This window comes from Suricata suricatta, chromosome 7, assembly GCF_006229205.1.
Source record: "Suricata suricatta isolate VVHF042 chromosome 7, meerkat_22Aug2017_6uvM2_HiC, whole genome shotgun sequence".
NCBI lineage: Eukaryota > Metazoa > Chordata > Mammalia > Carnivora > Herpestidae > Suricata > Suricata suricatta.
Window position 1 is genome coordinate 40,045,972 of NC_043706.1, and position 20,524 is coordinate 40,066,495.

Genomic DNA, 20,524 nt, shown 5'->3' on the forward strand with positions numbered 1-20,524 from the left:
TACCTCAGTCGGTTAGAAGTCCAACTCTTAATTTCAGCTTGGATCATGATCTCATGGTTCACATGAGATTGAGCTCCATGCTGGGCTCTGTACTGATAGCATGGAGTCTGCTTAGGATTTCCTCTCTTCCTCTCTCCCTCACCCCCTCCCTCCCAAATAAACTTTTTTTTTTTTAATGTTTTATTTATTTTTGATACAGAGAGAGACAGAGCATGAGAGGGGGAGGGGCAGAGAGAGAAGGACACAGAACCGGAAGCAGGCTCCAGGCTCTGAGCTAGCTGTCAGCACAGAGCCTGACGCGGGGCTCGAACCCACGAACATGAGATCTGACCTGAGCCGAAGTTGGAGGCTTAACTGACTGAGCCACCCAGGCGCCCCCCAAATAAACTTTAAAAAAATATTTTGAAAATAAATTATAGAAATATATTTATTAACATGCAAGATATTCATGATATACTGAAAAAGCAAGTAATTAAATATATTTGCATAATCAAAAAGGATATGAAATGGGCATAGAATGTCAAATATCACCTTTAAAATTTTTTTTTAATGTGTTTTATTTTTGAGAGAGAGACCACATCAGCAGGGAGACACAGAATCTGAAGACAGGCTCCAGGCTCTGAGCTAGCTGTCAGCACAGAGCCCAACGCAGGGCTCGAACCCATGAACTGCAAGATCATGACCTGAGCTGAAGTTGGACGCTTAACCGACTGAGCCACCCCGGCACCTGAAATATCATCTTATCTGAACTTACTCTATATCAACTTATCTGTAACTACTCTATATCCCTTTATCCTGTTTTCTTTTTATTTAAGGCATTTATCATTACCTAACATGTACTTGCTTATGTATGATCTTCTTCTATTTCATGACAGTTAGGACCTTGTCTATATAGTTCCTTGCTATACTACCCTCTATCTAAAATAGTGCCTGTCACTCCCTTGGAGATCAATGAATATTTGTTTAATGAATTATAAAAAGAAAAACTGAGTAGCTGGAATAATATATAACAAAGTATTAATGACAGCTGTCTCTAGCTAGATGAATTGTGGAATTGTGCGTTTATTTTTATGAAATGAATAGAAAGAAAACCTCAAACCTACTATGCATTTTAAAGAGAGGCAAAGAAAGAAAAAATACCAACCAGAGGAGAGAGGTTGTGGACACAACATTCTTTACTACCAAAATGAATACTGAGTTGTAACATATCCATGTTAACCTCAGAGAACATGAAGCCTTGTTCAGATCAAGATGATAGGTCATCATGGGGCTGGTGCATAAACGGATCCCAAACACTGTATATATAAGTCAACTATAAAGGGCCAGAACTTTTTAGTTATTTTCCCATCAAAGGCCCTGAACTCAATGACCCTAGTATAAAAAAGGGCATAGTCCTACCTAGTTGAAAAGAGAACTCTCCCAGGAAGACATGGAAAAATTAGAGCTTGGTTGATAGAGAATAAGAATATCCTCTTCTCTACCTCCCTAACATTAACTGAGCACTTACTATGCCCTAGACAAAGTGGGTACCATGGGAAACATAAAGATAAATGAGTTCTACTCTTTTATTCTCAGGAAGTTCTTACTTAGTGGAAGAGACAGGCATAGAATAAACACGACCTTAATTAAGTTTTAAGTAAAATAGGATGAAATAAATCTTATAAAGTAACAATACATTATGATCATAAATCGATCATAAATATGATATGATCATATTTAATATATTAAAGAAGTGGTAGGGTAAGGCGCCTGGGTGGCTCAGTTGGTTAAGCAACCAACTTCTGCTCAGGTCATGATCTCATGGTTCATGGGTTCAAGCCCTGTGTCAGGCTCTGTGCCAACAGCTTAGAGCCTGAAGCCTACTTCAGATTCTGTATCTCCCTCTCTCTCTGCTTCTCCCCTGCTCACTATTTTTCACTCTCAAAATGAATTAACGTTTTAAAAAATAAATTTTTAAAAGTTTATTTAAGTTTATTTATTTTGAGAAAGAGCATGAATGTACACACAGGGGAGGGGCAGAGAGAGATGGAGACAGAGAATCCCAAAAAGGCTCTGCCCTGCCAGTGTGGAGCCCGATGCGCAGCTCAAACTCACAAACCATGAGATCATGACCTGAGTTGAAACCAAGAGCCAGCCACTTAACTGACTGAGCCACCCAGGTGCCCCAAAAGATTTTTTGAGAGAGAAAAAGAGCGAGCAAGTGTGCACGTGAGCAGGAAAGGGGCAGAGAGAGAATACCAAGCAGGCTTCATGCTGTCAGTGCAGGGTTTAATGTGGGGCTCAATCCCACAACCCTGGGATCATGATCCGATGTGAAACCAAGAGTCGGACACAACCAAATGAGCTACCCAGGTGCCCCAGCTGGTATGAAATTATCACAAGCAAGGAGGAAAAGAAGCATGAAATACGGCTGAAAAGGTAAGTAAAGGAGTGTTGCAATCACTGGCTTATACGTGGAGAAAGGATTAAGAGTGTAGCCATACAAGCAAGAATTGAAGGTGGTTTGAACTTGGATGGCAATGAACATGAGATGGATGAAACTGAGATTTACTTTGCAGGGAGAACTGGAAGAATCCTTCATTGATTTTGTATGGAGCAGTTAAGGAGAGGAAGCACTAAGAAAGCTTTTCAGATTGTTGGCATGGAAACTATTGGACAGTGGGGCTATTGAGATGGGTAACAATGAAGGCAGAAAAGAGGTTGAGCACATCATTAATTTAGTTTAGGGTATGTTGATTTTGATGTGTCTATGAGACAGTGAAGTAGAAATGGTGAGTAAACTGTTGGACCTCGGGTTTGGACCTCACCAGACTCCCTTGAGCTAGAATATAAAAGAAGTTGTCAGCATGGTATTTCAGCATTAGACCTGGATGAAATGACTTAGGGAAAAAGCAGAATTCTGAGAACTGGGCTACGACTGAGTCCTAAAGAACTACAATATTTAAATATCAGGCAAAACACAATAGGCAGCAAAGGAGACTAAACAGCAGCAACCAGCATACTAGGAGGAAAGGAAATGAGAGAAGCCAAGGAAAGAAGGCATTTTTAAAGAGAGTGCTTCCTTGTATCAAATACTGATTTGAGAACTAAAATGTATTCACTGGCTACGCAATATATGGTGACCTTGTTGCTAATCATGAACTCACAAAATGGTATAAGTTACAAAAAGATTAGAAGACAGCTGGAGTGGATTAAGGATTAGAGGCTAGAGCAAGAACATGGAGGGCTCTGAATGCTGAGGATTTGGGATTCTACACAGTGAGCAACGAGAACTGTTAAAGTTCTAAAGTAGAGTCCCATTTATCTGACCTATGCTTTACAAAAATAACTCTAATAAGGGTAAGAACAGGCTAGAAAAGGAAACTAAGAAAATGGTTAGAAAGCTTCTTTAGGAGTCCATGAAAATAAAAGATATAACAGAAACAGAAAGGGGCACCTGGCTCTGTCAGTAGATCATGCGACTCTTGATCTTATTGTCATGAGATTGAGCCACATGTTGGGCATGGAGCCTACTTAAAATTTAAAAAAAAATTTTTTTTAAAGAAACAGAAAAGTTGAGTTGTTACCTTGCTGTTGGAAGAGGAGTTTGAGGATGAGGACACTTTTTCCGGGCTCTTAGATTTTTCTGCTTTCCCAGACTTCTCTGTAGTCTCTTTACTGTCATTTGAAGACTTTTGGGATTTATCCAAAATGTTAATTCCCAAGATCTGGGCCACTTTGTCCAGTTCAGACTGCTTCTTTTCTGCCTCTTCTGCCTCTTGTCGAAGTTCTGCAATGTCCTTCATGATGTTATCCTGAAGCCGACTCACTTCCACCAGGAGTGGGTCTTTGTGGCCATCCTTCTCCCTTCGTTTCTTACGCAGCATTTCTCCTGAGTAGACAAATGTCAAAAGAAAGAAATACATGGAAATTAAGCTAAGACAGGTCATTTTTCTGTCACAAGTAGTAACCTCCCAAGAGTTTATGGTCATGAAATCTTTTCCCTTAAAGCTTTCCTTTCTAAAGGCAAGAAAGACCCTACCACATGGGCTAGTTTAAGTAAAGTTTCTATGGAGGTAAAGGATGAATGATTACATTATCTCTTATGTAGGAGTCTTTAGCTAAGGATCTATGAGCAGGCTTCAGGAGCTCCATGAAGCCTCAAAATGATATATATAAGTTTGTGTGTCCTTATGTTGTTAACCAGGAATCCAGTGGTAGTCTTCTTCAGAGAACCAAAGAATTACTCAGAGGGCAAAAAAACATTCAGTTACATATTTGACTTTATCTGACTTAAGAACCTTTTACCAGCACCTACATTTGAGTGTTAGGTTTGCCTCAGATTCACCTAATGTTATTTCCTATTCCAAACAGAAGGTCCTCATGAAATAATCCTCACAGGATTAATAACTAAATTTCTTATCCATAAACAGTCCAAATCCAAACAGAAGAAAATGTATCTTCTCCCACTCTATTCTTCCAAGCTATCATCAAGCTGTAACATTTAGAAGCCTTATTATGTTCTTTCCTCAGTGTGCCATTGAATTCCTAAAAGCACAGATGAAGAGATGGAATCAAAAGAGGCATCATGGAACATCTTTTTGTGCAAAACATAAGGAAGTACTTAAAAAATGACCCTTTTAGGGCTCCCACAGGCCAAATCTGGGGCAATTTGGGCATGAAAATAAATGACAGTATATTATTAGAACTTGTTGAATGGAGAATCCATGACTTTGCACCAATATAAATGATCAATAGATGGGAGAGGAGGGATAGGTAGGAAGCTCTTCACCACAGTAGAAAAACAACTAATAAAGGTAGAAGGAATGATGAGACTAGAAAATCACTATTTAACAATCATCGTAATAACTGATTTAGGAAAGAATCACCAATGAATGCTAAACTAGTGAGAAGAAATTTGAGGAGTAACTAAACATTTACACAGCCCCAAAGTATCTCTCCTATAAGTTACTTACTAATTATAAAGGGTAAAATAATACCTTTACAGCATAGAAATCCCTGAAGACACGACATTAACCAAATGATCAAGGCTGACATCACCAGTAATGGAACAAATCAATACCTGATACAAACTCAGCATCACTTCTGTGATGCTCCTGTCAACAATGCATAACCTAAATTTAATCATAAGGAAATATCAGACAAAACATGTGACTTCTTTTCTAAAATGTCAATATCATGAACTCTAAAGATCCAGGAAATGTTACAGGAAAAAAAAGAGTAAAAGAAATTAACAATTCAATGCAAGGCATAATTTTCCACTTTCTTTTGCTTTAGAGCATTATTGGGACAACTAGTGAAATATAAATAATATCAGTAGACTAGTATTACATTACAGTTTATTTCCTAATTTTGACAAGTGTACTATGGTTATGCAAATGAATTCTTTGTTGTTAGGAGATACATAATGAAGTATTTAGGAATTAAAGGCGGTTCATATAGAAAATTTAAAAGAATTCAGAAACAATCACACACATACACACACAGATTGAGATGAAAGAAAGGATATAGCAAACATGGTAAAATGCTAATAATCAGGAAGAATACCTAAGAATTCTTTACACTATTATTGCAACTTTTCTAGAAGTCTAATTAAGCCAGATTTTTTTCAAAAGTGAGGCTTCAGGTCACTGAACTTGTCTGAGAGTCCCCAAAGTTCTTCATTTGGATCTCCTACTCAAGTTACTACGAAAAGGCAGTTATGCACAGCAGTGTCTGATACCTTGCTGTTTATGAAGCCGCTCCAATTCAGTCCTGAGGTAGTACATCTTCTTTTGGCGAGCTTCCCGGTCACTCTTTAGCTTTTCTCTCTCTTCAATAACCTGCACAGTACAAAACAGTAAGAGTGTCCTTCAGCCTCCAACACCCACCCTTTTCTATTGCTCTCTTCTGTAAGTCCTCATGTCCATGAATCCAAACACAGAGAAGTTCTGACTTTACAGCAAAGGAGAGATTTCATTCTCCTCCACATAGAATTATCCTTTTCAGAGCTACACTGCCCAGAAAGCATTATTTTTATGCAGGAAGCACTATACTATTAATGATGTTCACCCAACACTCTGGTTTCTCTTCAAATCGAACAAATCTTCCGCCTTTTACTATTAATGTTCACCTAAAGGCATTGACAGCAACTATTGGACAGAGCGGGTCTGAGCTCAAAGGGAACCATCAAAAGGGAACTAATGAGTGTTACAGGTGACACACTGTGTTAGTTGCATTACATATATCAACTTATCTAATCCTCATATTATCCTTGTTTTACAGTAAGAAAACTGAGGTTGTGAAAGATAAGGTAACATATCCAGGTCATACAGTAAGAAGATTTAAAATCCAGGTATATTAGACAGATAGATAAGATAAAATCTAGGTATATACAGCTTAAAGCACTCAATGTTTCAACTGCATTACTACTAGTTGATGAAAAAGACAAATATAGCTTGTATATGATGGACTAGTGTGGAAAACTTGTATATTATCAGCCCTGAGTTAAGTGCTAGGTTCTTGAAGTGGAAGTAAAAGGAAAGTGCTCAATCTCCAAACAGTGTCCGTGAGTCTTAGGTTTTGTCTGTATTGAACCTTCCTCTTTTCCAAAACACTTCAACACAACAAAAGACTGAAGCTTAGAGTATCCAAATGCAGTGAAAAATTAAGAAATGATTTTTGTTTTCTCAAGAATTAGCTATATTTATTTTAAACTGGAAAAAAAACCCCTGACCCTCCATTTTTACCTTTTTTTCCTTTAGGTTTTATTTTATTAGCAAACCAAATTTAATATATTACATTTTTATGTTCCTAAACAAAGTGAGTCATTAGTTACGAAGGATCTTTACATTAAAAACTCATTAATTTTTCCATTTGGAATTCTGCTGTTCTCTATTCCTCATCCCTACATAATTTTTACCTGCTGTTTAAAAATGTCTAGAATTATTACATCTTTAAGCCAGCCACCATTCCCTTCCTATACCTGAGAACCCAATGAACTTCGTAGTATAAAAATGGTTTAAGTGTCAAAAAATATGCTGTATTCTTGGACTCTAAACCAAACCAGAAAAAAGCAAAGCTTATTTCTTAATTATCAAGCAACAACCAGGTATTAGCTTTTAACCCACATAATCACTACAGGAAAAGGATCCAAAATTCACTAGGATGAAAACACATTTACCGATTCTCTTTTACCCAACCCAATTTTGGTTTCTCACTCCCTAATGAGGTCCTATTGAAAACTTCAAGACTCTCAACTCCTATCCATAGTGTTCTAAGGCCAACAATTCTGATAGAGAAATAAACAAGAAAAAAGAAGTCGAGAAATCACAATGGGACCTCGGGCTAGAATTTAGTTAAGTCCTAATGAGAATATGTGAGAAAAACGGAGAGGGTATATACATGACTTAGAGTAAGGACAGCAGCCTCCAAAAACTTAAAAGGGTCTTACGCCCTCTAAAAAATACCAATGTATGTTAAAATAGAAGACTCAGGCACAGGATGCTCAAAGCCAATATTCACCTTCTGCTTCTGGGAAGCACGGTTCTTCTCATCAGAGATCTTCTCTGGATTATATCTTATGAGCGATGGGATGGACACCTGGACAGGCACTTGAGCAGCAGGAATTGAACCTAGCACTGACTCCTCCTGCTTGGGCTCATCAGGAGTCACAGTGGGGATCACACGGAGATTGGGACGGCTACGAGTAGCTTGTTTTGTAACTGGAATCACCCTGTGTGCTTCAGGTAGAGAGTGGTTTGATGGTTGGGAGGCAGGGTACACGGGCCACCTTGAGGCTGCATATGCCATGTAGTGCCTATAGGCATCAAAGGAAGCAGGGGGAATGGCAGTTCCCTGGTAGTTTGGAGGTATCCGAGCTGCAGCAAACTGAGACGCCCTTGGCGTATGAAACTGTGATAAAGAAGCAGGATGTGGAAGTCTAATTGGGGCAGATGGAGCTGATGGTAACATGCATCTGACTGCCACAGATGACTGAAACCCACTGCCAACCACCTCTGGTCCTGCAATATGACCCACTGAATGGTCAGACTTTAGGAATGGGGGGCTGTTTTTTGAGAGAAGATAAGGGTCTACAGGGGAGACTGGATGTGGATGGGACATCTCTGGGGAATGGGTATTGCTATGGTTTGCCTCTCTGCTCTCCAGTCTGTGAGGGTCTGAGGAGTGCCGATCAGCTGAGAAATGGTGGTCAACCGAAGGACAGTGTTCTGCTGGAAAGTGCTGGTCAACTGATGGACGGCGGTCAGCAGAGGAACGTGATGGTTTCTTGCCATGAAGTCGTTCCTGAGTGCGTGCAGCCAGTTTACTAATCTCTGCTACTCCAATATCCAGCCCTATGGTCTTGAGCAAGTCATGAATCTTGGCATATTCTGGATTGGTCTCTTCTATTGATTCTAGTTTTACAGCTGGAGCTGAAGAGGGCAGGGAGTTTGCCTTCTGTCTCATGACTTCATTCTCAGAGCTTCCAAGGGGTTTTGGTGGAGATTCTGCCTTTAAATCCTCTTCTTCGTCCCCATAGAGAAATTTCTCCTCATCCTCAATGTCAGGGAAACTACGGCGCCTTTTTTCCTGTGTACTGGTAGAATCTGCCAACATGCTCAAAATGCGGGAAAAACCACTGCCATCCTGGCTAGCTCGCTCATGGGGCAGCAAGAAGTCTGAGTGTCGTTCAGGCCCTTCAGCCTTCATATTCAATTTTTCCTTGTGGCACAGAAAACTTCCAAACTTCTCTCTGAGAGGACTGTCATCTTTGGGCAACCCAGGGAGGGGACCCCATTGATAGAGGTTGCCCTGAGGTTCCTTCAAAGTAGTCTCTACCATAGTCCCCTTGTTTTCAATCTCTGAGGCAAAAGCAGCAATAGCACCACTTAGTGGAAGAGATGGGTGACCAGAGTAGACAGGGTGATCCTGGCTGGAGCTGGTATTGCTGGAAAAACTCTCAATCTGCAAAGACAGACACAACTGATTTAGCCTCTATGTAGAATCTCAAAAAATTAGTAACTGAGATAAATACTTAAATACTTGGTTCTTCTAGAATAAATAGGGGGACTCTAAGTATGAATGAAAGGGAGGTACAGTATACTTAGACAGGTTCAAGATTTGGGTCTCCATCTCTCCAGATGCTTCTGCTGTAGCAAGGAGAAACAGGAAATAAGGTAGATTGGCAAGAATCTTTACTTTTGCCCATTTATTGTAGTCCTTCTAAGAAACATGAATTCAAAAGAATTTTAGAGATATACTCTAGCTTACTTGTTTCTTTTCGAAGGGTCCCTCAAAGGGGAAAACATATAAAAGTGGAGCCACTTTAAGATGAGATCAGGAAACTCTGAAACCTAACTGATCAACCTCCTCTTGCTTCCTTACATGCCCTTAGGTACTTCTTCAGAAACTTTGAAGCTCCTAGATGAATAGCTAAAAACTAGTGCCCATGCCTGACCATCTTTTCATAGATGAGGAAAAAAAAACATCAAGGCCCAGTAACTTGTCTAGAAATCACACAGCAAGTGGTAGCAGTGGGGCCAGAATAGAATCACCTAATTTCTGGTCTAGTGTCTACTAATAAATCTTTTCTCTCTAAAGAGAAATGAGGAAAATTCAGATCATCTCCTTTCTTTGCCCTTTAAGCTTCACGTCCAAGAAATCCATATTCAAAGATTCCTAGAGGGCTATCTAATTTAGAGAAAAAAAACGTTCAATAAATACTCTCCAAAAGTACTTAGAAAGCCTAATATATGACAACAGAAGCCCTCTACTGATGCATTATGAGGCCTACAGTTTCCTCTGGAGAATCTTGGAACGTACTATATTACAAAGATACCACTATGGACACAACCCTCAGGAAAGTAACCGAGTTTTAAGATGTTAAAGGGACTAGCAAGAGATTTTAGAAGAAATGCAGCAGAAACCTGAATGGAAGGCTCCATGTCCACCTCAATCCGTTTCTTCAGAATGGACTTGGGCATCACAGATACTTCCTCAGGTCGATGTAAAGAATAACCTGGCTCTGATGTTGTTAGGACACCTGACAGTCCAGGAATGGGACAGCTAGTGTCACCACCATCAACTCCCACTAGTTCCTGACTCAAGCTCCTACTTCGTTCCTCCTCTTCTTCTCGTTTTCGCCTGGCAAGGTCCAACTCCCGAAACTCAGGATCTAGAAACCTAGGGCTTGGGCTTCGTCTACGCTGTCGATAGTTGCGGGTCCCTGATGAAAACCCTGAGTGATCACCTCCCATGCTATGTATCTTCTCTGTGTCATCATAACGGGGCCGTTTGGCCTCCCGGCTCCTTTCCTCAGATCGTACAGAGTAGGAGCCTTTGAGTTTATCTCTATTCCGCTCTGTTCCCCGCAACAGCTCATCATGACAACTGATATGGGGACTATAATCAGAACGATGCAGAAAAGTTTCTCTTGTCCGGTAGTCCTCATCAAGTTGTCCCAAGAAGGGACTGAGAGGTCCCTCCTCCCGGGAAATATATCGTTCAAGACCTCGAGAACATTGGGAACTTCGAGTGAAGACCGAATCATCAGTCAGGTCATCCCTGAGGAAAGAGACAAGCATCAGTGAATAATGGACTTGCAAAGAGCAAAAGCAAACAAGCCTCTAAGAGGCTGACATTCAGCAAGGGGGCTACAGAGTGCTTAGGACAAAAGACAAAAAGCATGAAATCCAACAACAAATCTATGGAATATTTCTTCTTCTCCCTATCCCCCAGGCACAAATAGCTTCAGCCTCTAACCAAGGGGAACTATTACTAATCTGTCTAGACAAAGCTCCTAGGCTAATCTCTTTGACCAGACTTCGGGGATGCAGAATATCACATGAGGGTTTGGGAGAGGTGAAAACATCACTACCAGACTACAAAAAATGTGGGTTAAACAACTCCACAGAGTTTAAATTCTAGCTCTTTGCTATCAAAAGTGTGGTCTGAATCAGCAGCATGAGTATTACCTAGGAACTTCATAGAAATGTGGATTCTCAAGCTCCATCCAGGCCTACTGATTCAGAATTGGCATTATTTTAACAAGATCTTCAGATGATTTGTATGCATTTTTTTTTTTTTTTGAGAGACAGAGTGTGAGCAGGGGAGGGTCAGAGAGAGAGAAGGAGACACAGAATCCGAAGCAGGCTCCAGGCTCTGTACTGGCTGTCAGCGATGCAGGGCTCGAACCCATGAACCGTGAGATCATGACCTGAGCCGAAGCCAGACCCTTAACTGACTGAGCCACCTATGAGCCCCTGTATGCATTTTTAAATGTGCGAAACAGGGGCACCTGGGTGGCTCGGTTGGTTAAGTATCCACCTCTTGATTTCAGTTTAGGTCATGATCTCATGGTTCATGAACCTGAGCCCTGCATTGGCTCTGGTGCTGGGTGTGGAGCCAGCTTAAGATTCTCTCTCCCCCTCTCCCTCTGCACCCCCCTCTCAAACAAATAAATAAAATGCGAGAAACATTAGGCCAGGTCAACGGTTTTCAAGCTGTGTTCTAGAGAGACTCTTAAGAGTGCTTAGGAGCTGCCTAAAGGAAGGACAGGCTAAGAGAGCAGAGCCTGCATGGCTCTGGGCCTTCCACCTCACTGAAATCATACTGGCCCTAACTTTTACTATTTATAACGTAATGTTCTGTATAATATGCCATTTGGAAAAGAAGTATTTCACTGTGAGTAAGATTTTTTTAAATTACTGAGCTATCTAATTGGCACAATTTTCTCACAAGTTTTAGGTTTTCCAATGCTGTTTTGCTAGCTCACATATTAAAAACCATAAGATTCCTTCATAGACTGTTTTGTTCCCTCTTTTCTACTTTGCTGGATATCCACAAGCATTCTTGCTAATCCTGGGTCCAGGAAAGAGTATGGGATGGTTTGGCTCACTATATATTTTTATTTTCATAGAAAGAAAATGGTCTTGGACCACTGTGGCATGAAGATCAAAATACAGGATGGGACACCTGTCCTTTCAGATCAGAGCCCTGTACCACACAAAGCAGTCCTAGTCTTTTTGGGTACTGTAGTCACATAGCTTCTACTGCCCAAAAAAGAGAGCTTCTGGTTTAATCACAGATAGAAATAAAGATCCTCCAGCATTCTAAGCATATAATTTTTAAGTAATATGAATGAAATATTTACATGTCAGGGCACCTGGGTGGCTCAGTTGGTTAAGCATCCAACTCTTGATTTCGGCTCAGATCATGATTTCACAGTTCGTGAGCTCAAGCCCTGCGTGAGATCATGACCTGCGTTGAGCTCTGTGCTGACAGCACAAAGCCTGCTTGGGATTCTCTGTCTCCCTTTCTTTCTTACCATCTCCCCATCCCCCCATCCTCACCCCGCTTGCACGTGTGCATGCACTCTCAAAAATAAATAAATAAACCTTATAAAAAATTTATGTGTCACTCACATTCCAATCACATTGATGTTGTCTAGTTTCTAGTATGGACTTTTGTGTTTTGTAGAGTTTCTGAGAAACAACTTTTCTTTAATTTTGTTTTTTGGTTGCTTTCTCTGGGACTGACTTAGCAGAACATCAAAGAGTTGCCTTTTCTTATTCACCAGTCTAGAACTTTGTTCAAAGTTTTAGACCTGGGTCACAGCTATAAATAATTTTACAAAAGACTATCGAAGATAAACTTTATCAACTCCTCCAAAAGAATGCCACCCATGAGAATCCGGGTTCCTGTTACTCATCTCCACCCCAAGAATCTGGGAAATTTTGAGGTCTAGATATAGTATAAAATAGGAAAAAACGGTAATGAACCAAGGATGATCTCTGAAATCAAACATAACTAGAGTAACATATTTTATTCTATAGGTTTGTCAGCCATGAACACACCTATTTCCAGGGAGGAATGTCCATGAGCCACTCCATTACTACAACACCATCTACCATAAAAAAGTCTGTGATTGTATTAGTGTAGAGGAAAAAACACAGCCATGGGGAGTGGCAAATTCATCCATACTTCCATGTTTAGCTCCCCACTAGAACTATTACATATTACAACCAATGGCATACTAGCTCAAGATCTAATCAACATTAAATATCAAGAAGCTAGAAATAATGAGATGACTCCCAGAAAGTCTCAATCCAGACTTGTAACCTTCAGCAAAAGAAGACAAAAACAACACAATGAAAAAAGTCATATTAACAGTTAAAAGAATGAACTATCATACATACATCATGCATATATATCATGCAATATAGAAATCACTGATGTCTATATCAAGATATCAAGATGCTTATTAGAAGCTCATGTCTTCTTTCCCCAGGTCTCCCAAAGGATAAGAGAAAGAACTGGTTATGGTAAAAGTGAGCCCTAAAAGGGGTCCCATTCCTTGTAGCTCAGAACAGTCCAGGACAAACTCTCCCTCAAAGTTTTAGTTAAGTCCAACTCTTTTCTAAAATACGGTCTACCTAAAAAATTGATGGGGTGCCTAGGTGTCTCAATCAGTTAAGCATCTAACTTTGGCTCAGGTCATGATCTCATGGTTTGTGAGTTCAAGCCCCATATCAGGCTCCGTACTGACAGTGCAGAGCCTGCCTGGAATTCTCACTTTCTCCCACTCTCTCAAAAACAAACAGATAAACAAACAAATAGGTTGACTGTTGGCTTGCTAGATGGGCACATGTGTGCTCACTGTATTATTCTACCCCCACCCCCGCTTTTTTTTTTTAAAGAAGAATTAGCTTTATTAAGCTTCTCATGAATTGGTCAGCATTTCATCTAGCAAGTAGAGGGGAGCTCCCTCTCTGTACTATTGTATTTATGAATTGCATTAAATAAGTAAAATAAACATATAACATATACCTACATAAAAGTTTGTATACCAATGTTTACAGCAGCATTATTCACAATAGCCAAATAGTGGAAACAACCCAAATTTATCCATCCAATCATCTCTGATGAATGGATAAACAAAAACATATACAATATTATTGATAGTAAAAAAAATGAAGTACTATAATATACTGCAACATAAATGAATCTTGAAAACATTATGCTAGGTGAAAGCGGCTAATCACAAAAGACCATATACTGTGTGATTCTATTTATAAGAAATATCCAGAACAGGCAAATCTATAGAGACAGAAAATAGATCAGTAGTAAGCTATGGCATGTGGTGGGGGCAGGTAATAAAACTGTTCTAAAATTGATCATAGTAGTGGATGCACAACTGTGCATATATAATAAATGTGTGAATATAATAAAAGTCACTGAACTGTACACTTTTTTTTTTTTTTTTTAGTAGGTTCCACGCCCAGCATGGAGCCCAATGCAGGGCCTAAACTCACAACCCTGAGCTCAAGACCTGAGTGGAAATCACGAGTCGGATGCTTAACGGACTAAGCCACCCAGGCACTCCTGAACCATATACTTCAAATGGACGAATTTTATGGTATGTGAATTATAGCTCAATAAAGCTATTAAAAAATGAATACGATTAAAAAAAAAAAAAAGACCCTCCAGAACCCAAACTTCCCATTCTTTTGGTCTGCTGACTCCCCAAAATGCCTGAAGAAAGCTCTTTGGTTCTGTCTTTTCCCTAAGGCAAGTCAGAAAGAAAAAATTCTGCTCCTTCAACCTATGTCAGGGCAAGGAAGAGTTAAGAACTCCGTGAATGGAACGTGCAGACTACTTTGTTAAAGGGGAAACTGACCTCACATCCACAAGTCTTTAGAAGCTAACATTAGAGTGCGCTCACTCTCTCTCTCAAAATAAATAACATTAAAAAAAAAATAAGGGAAGTAAAAGAGTACCAGGGTCCCAGGAAAAAAATTTATTTTAAGAAATTTTAAGTAATTTCTACACCCAACATGGGGTTTGAACTTAATACTGCCATGAACAAAAGTCCCCTTAGAACAAGAGTAGCATGCCCTAGTGACTTAGCTAGCCAAGTGCCTCCAAGAAAAAAATGTAAAGCACCTACAGACAAAGGATGGAAATGACCTGTTTCATTAGCTGTACTGGATACACTGTGAGGAGACATCATGAGAATGCCAATTGTCCTATGGCCTGGTTTTACTGGACAGTAATTATCCACACAAACGATATGGGAAAAAAGTACGGGGGACAAAAAAATCTAAAGAATGGGCCACTACCTCCTTTTATTTATTTATTTTTTTAAGTAATCTCTATGCCCAATGTAAGGCTTGAACTCACCACCCCAAGATAAAGAGTTGCATGCTCTATCAACTGAGGTGCCCCCTGATAGCTCCCCTTAGAACCTTAATCTCATTTTCTCTGAAACAAGAATTGTCTCTCTGAAACACATGATTCTGGGAAAAAAATTACGATCCCAAACTCCCTAAAAGGAAAATTTTAATTTTTACAACTTAAAAAAGGATAATTGGCTATCTGAAGCACACGTGTATAATGGAGCTTATTGAAAGGGAAGGTGACAAGAGGAAATGCTATAGTTATCTCAAAACCTTAACAAGGAAGGAAGGGAGTCACACCGGGCACTACCTACTCAATCATTTCCCAAAATAGAAGCAGCCAGAAGGGCAAGGGCTTTTGCCTCAATTAAGGGATATAGTCACATAATCTTAAAGCCTTATGTTCAGGAGTTTCTTTTTTTATATATATTTTTTAATGTTTTTATTTCATTTTGAGAGTGAGCGAGTGAGCATGTGCACCCATGAGCAGGGGAGGCGCAGAGAGAGAGGGAGACAGAATCTGAAGCAGGCTCCAGGCTCTGAGCTGTCAGCACAAGGCCCATGCAGGGTTCAAACCCACAAACAGTGAGATCATGACCTGAGCTGAAGTTAGATGCCTAAATGATTGAGCCACCCAGGCGCCCCAAGAAATTTCTGTTATATAACATAGAACTATCCTGCTTTACTTTGCCGCTACTGGAGCTTTGAAGTAAACATTACCAAAGAGTATCATTGGTCTTCAGACTTCCTGCCCAGCTGTCCCCCACCTGTCTGCCTATGATCTGTGTACCACGACAAGGACAGTCTCAGTATGAAAGAACATTACATTGACTTGTTGCTACTGCTAATCATTGGTGAAAACTCCCAGTATGCTGGGCAGAGACCACAACAGATATGGTTCCCAGCTCTCAGAAAGGGCTTTCCCTGTACTCCCATTCTTACTTACTTTTGTGAAGTGAGAAACACCTAATGTGATTAGTCACTTCCCACACAATGAAGCTCCTAAACCTAAGATCTATATTTAATACTGTGGAGTGTATTTGTCCTTCTTCGGCACTCCATAGTTGTAAGGTAGTAACTTAAATTAAACATTTTTAAAGAGCTTTAACTTTCTACTAATCCTTATATATTTAATATAGATACATATGTTATTATTTTTTTGTGTTTAATGTTTTTTTTTTTTTTGAGAGAGAAAGAGAGAGAGAGACTGCACAAACAGGGAAGGGTCAGAGAAAAAGGGAGACACAGAATCAGAAGCAGGCTCCAGGCTCTGAGCTAGCTGTCAGCACAGAGCCTGATGCAGGGCTCGAACCCACGAACCGTGAGATCATGACCTGAGCCGAAGCTGGATGCTTAACTGATTGAGCTACCCAGGCAACCCTAGATACATGTTAGATATGAATTTATCTAAAACCTTTCTGAACCTATATTTCAGCCTGATCAAGCTGAAAACACCATTTAAAAAAGATTTCCTATTTTGCCCAGAACTTTCCTTTAGAGAAAGGATCCTAGTTCCAGTACTTTAGAATCCTTACCATCTCAACTGTTTATGTTATTATGTTTATGTTCTGTCGTTGGAAGCCATTTATGAACTAAGTTGAGAAAAACTCCTTGTGAGGGAAGGCGGGTTTGGCCTCCCGCAGTCAGATGGCAACTGATGTCTACCCCTCACTCCATTATTTTTGCTTGAGCACCGATCCCCCCCACCCCCCGCACCTTGTTGACTGGTATCAGGAGTGACTTACCCCCTCATCCTAAAAATATGCTAATTGTACCTTGTGAAGGAAATTATTATTTCTTCTTTTGTGTTTATGGGAACAAATATTACATTTCCTGAGAAACCTGTTTTTCTTTGCCTCAAGAAAACAGGCTATTGACCCCTGCTCACAAAGAACTAACTTTTGCCTTTGCTATGCTAAAAACATTGCCTTGGATTTGAATGCTAAAGATATCTTCCTTCCCCATATGATAAGCATCTAAGTCCCCTACATCAATCACTATTGATAAAGATTATGCATAAGTCTTCTACCAATCTATGTTCTGGGAAATTTTTACATACCAAAGAATTTGTCCAGAAATCATTGTCTAAGGCAATTGTCACTTCTGTTTTGTACCCCATACATTTTCCCCATAAATAAAGCTGACTCTCTGTTCAGTGCAGAGATGCCTGCCTGGTGAGCAGAAAGAAACTTGAGGCTCTCTCACTCTCTCTCGTCGACATTGTCCACTTCCCCTTCAGGGAACCTTGGTCCTGCTGTAGCTGGACTCTGGCATTCTGTTTCTGTCCCCTCAGCTTTCCCCTTTCCAGATGGACCAGGGTGACATTTGAAAGCCTTTTCTTCAACATAATTCTTTCAGCAACAGAGTGTACGTCAATATAATCTCCTTACTTAGAAAGCCTTTTCCAATGCTATACTTTGTACAGGACATAGGGTATAACTTCAGGGCTGGCACCACTGTTTCAAATACATTATTCAGAAAAAAGCAACTTTTCTAGCTTCAAGCACTATTATTGCGTGCCCTGCCCCAAATGAAGCCTACCTGTCCACGTCCTCCAGATTATCCACTGGTGACCCCAGTCGATCACTAAGCCGCCGCCGTTCTGGTATGGCAACACAGAAATGGTCATTGCCAACAGTGATTCTTAAGCTCTGTTCCAAAGAAGAGTCAGAACGCAGACCAGGAGAGCGTCTCTACAAAAATAGAAGATAATTTAATATTCTATAGGATCAAAACACCTCTATACCCAAAAGTGTACTCCTCCGTAGTCATAAAATTACCCAAAAAGGAGAGAAACGGCTATGGTAAGAAATACTCCAAAAATAAAGCATATTTTGAAGAATTATCATTTTCTTAGATGAAAGACCACACTCCCAAGCCTCCCAATCAGTGACCAGTCATTCTTTCATTTACTAGTACTGGGCATGGGACTAAAAGAGTAAATTGAAACTGTTCTCAATCTATACATTTCTGGTGACGCAAGCAAGCAAAAAACAGGTTTTGTGTGTTTTCTAAAGTACTTCTTATAGCAGTAAGTGCTATAAAGTCACAAATAGGGATAATATGAAAGAGATTAGAGAAAAGGAACTACTTCAGATAGGATGGTTAAAGATGGCTTTTTCTGAGGTGATATTATTTAATCTGACACTTGACTGATGAGATGTCAGCCTTGCAAACAGATGGAAGTAGGTTTCTGGCAAAAAGAACAAGCTGTGTAATGAGCTTAGCATGTTCTGAGTAACAGAAAGGCAGCCAGTGTGATTGCAGCAAAGTGACAGAAGACAGGGAATTTGGATTTTATTCTTAGTGTAGTAATAAACCACAGAAGGTTTTCAAGCATTACAGTGGTATGATCTGACTACATTCTTCCTCCAGATGCTTGCATTGCTCAGACTCTCATCTCACTCAAGTCTTTACTAAAGTCACCTTCCCAGGCCTTTTTTGGCTACCCGATTCAAAATTATTAACTTTCTCTGCTTTTGTTTTTACTTAGTACTTAATCCCATTTAACACGCCAAAACATTTTACTTCTCTTATTATCTGACTCCCCCTGGGAGAATATAAGCTCTATAAGGGCAAGGGTTGTTGACTGTTCACTATTACAACCCCAGGGCCCAGAACAGTACCTAAGATGGGAGATGTTTAACAAATACTTCTCAATTGTATAAAATGAAGATTTAAAAAATTTACCTTGATTGCCAAGTACAGAATAAACTAGGTGGTAACAAGAATGGAATGTAAAGGAAACTAAGGCAATAATCCACTCAAAAGGTAATAGGGCTTAGACTAATGGCAGGTGGACAGTTTGGGGGATGTATCTTGGAAGTAGAGCTGACATGTTAAGACAGATGAAATGAATCTGACAGCTTAGACTTGGGAGAAGGGAAATGATCACTATTTTTGGCTGAGCAACGGGTGACGTCACTGACGAGAAGAAAAGCCTGGAGCATTGAAGAAAAGGAAGACTATGGAAACTAGTGTTCAACTTTCTTAGCTTCCTCTGTAGAACTGCTTGTTCCTTAGACTATAACTGCTGGCTGTGAAAATCTTAACTTAGTGACAAGTCAATTCACCTAGACCAGAGTACCTAGAGCACATCAAAACTTTTAGAGAGCCACCAGAGAAAACAGAAACTTTGTCACGGGATTTAAAGGAAAAAAAAATGATAAAGTGAAAATAAAAACAAATTCCAAAACACTAGTCCTAGACCAGAGGCGGTTATGGTGAGAGGTCAATGTTATGTCTAAACTCCTCTCTTTTTTAAAAAAAAATAGATGTTATTTTTAAAGTAGTCTCTCCACCCAATGCTGGACTTGAACTCATGACACTGAGATCAAGAGTCCCATGCCCTACAAACCCAGGCAGCCAGGTGCTCCTAAACTAAACTTCTTAACATCATGTTCCATCCCTTTAGCAGAGAAACATAACTGTTAAAACCATGGATGTTGGGAACCAGGTTCATGGAATATATCACAGCTACACCAATTTAGTTGCAGGACATTGTTTAAAGTTGCTCAAACCTCTCTGGATCCCTTAAATATTCAATAAGGAAAAAATTTAACCCCCTCGCATCAAAGGGTTGTGACTGTTCAAAGGGAATGTGTAAATGAAGGTCTAGGCATAATCCTACCACATAACTGAGTAAGCGGTGTATGCACACTTCATTTCAGAGTAGCGCCAATTTGCTAACAGTTTACACTCCAGGTGTCTTTGCTGATGGGGTTTGGGCAGTGCTAACTGGCTACAGCATTTCAGCTTCTTTTCTAAGATGCACGGGGCAGCTCAGGTCTAACGGGACACCAAACCACAAAACTCATCGCTACTGAACAAGTAAGTACCAGGCACACAGTTTGGAGGACATTCCCCTCGCCCTGACAAACTTTTCCACATCACACCCAGAGCGAAAGACAGCCTATTCCAGAAATGATGCACTGCCTCCCGAACTAGACGCCCGTCTGGGTCCCAAGTCCGTTATTGTGCAAAAAGGCTCCCCGAGCTGACGGGGAACCTCCAGGTTCGGACGTCGCCGAGCGAGCCCTTTGCGGGGGGATGGACCCTGGGACTCTGGCCTGGAGGCCTCGGGGGGCCCCAGTGCTGCGGGCGTTTCTGGAAGCGGGAAGCGCGGGAGAGGGGGCTACGGCATAGAGGGAGTCCGGTCGAGGGGTGGGATTACCCGGCTGCCGCTGTCGCCTGGATGGTCTCCACGGCCGTCCCGGGCGAAGTCGGCGCGGGATTCCCCGCGGCTGCTGCCTCGGAAACCGGCCGGGCCCGGCGGGAAGAGTCGTCTGCCCCGCGGTGGCGACGGGGAGCCGCGACGCGCCCGCGGCGGGGAGGGGGAAACGCGACGACCCCGCGGGCGCGTCGCG

The 20,524-nt window shown here is 40.7% G+C and overlaps 1 protein-coding gene across 1 annotated transcript in view; it reads right to left on the reverse strand.

Annotated features, from left to right (window-relative positions):
• Nucleotides 1-20,508, reverse strand: part of ZNF318 (zinc finger protein 318) — a 34,600-nt gene extending 14,092 nt beyond the window's left edge. Inside the window, exons 1-6 of the mRNA XM_029943889.1 lie at nucleotides 20,332-20,508; nucleotides 17,700-17,851; nucleotides 9,909-10,545; nucleotides 7,504-8,946; nucleotides 5,723-5,822; nucleotides 3,567-3,871 (exon numbers count right to left, since the gene is read on the reverse strand). Coding sequence (XP_029799749.1) covers nucleotides 3,567-3,871; nucleotides 5,723-5,822; nucleotides 7,504-8,946; nucleotides 9,909-10,238 — 2,178 coding nt within the window. The 5' untranslated portion in view covers nucleotides 10,239-10,545; nucleotides 17,700-17,851; nucleotides 20,332-20,508. The remainder of the gene's footprint in view (nucleotides 1-3,566; nucleotides 3,872-5,722; nucleotides 5,823-7,503; nucleotides 8,947-9,908; nucleotides 10,546-17,699; nucleotides 17,852-20,331) is intronic.
• Between the last annotated feature and the right edge of the window lie 16 nt (nucleotides 20,509-20,524).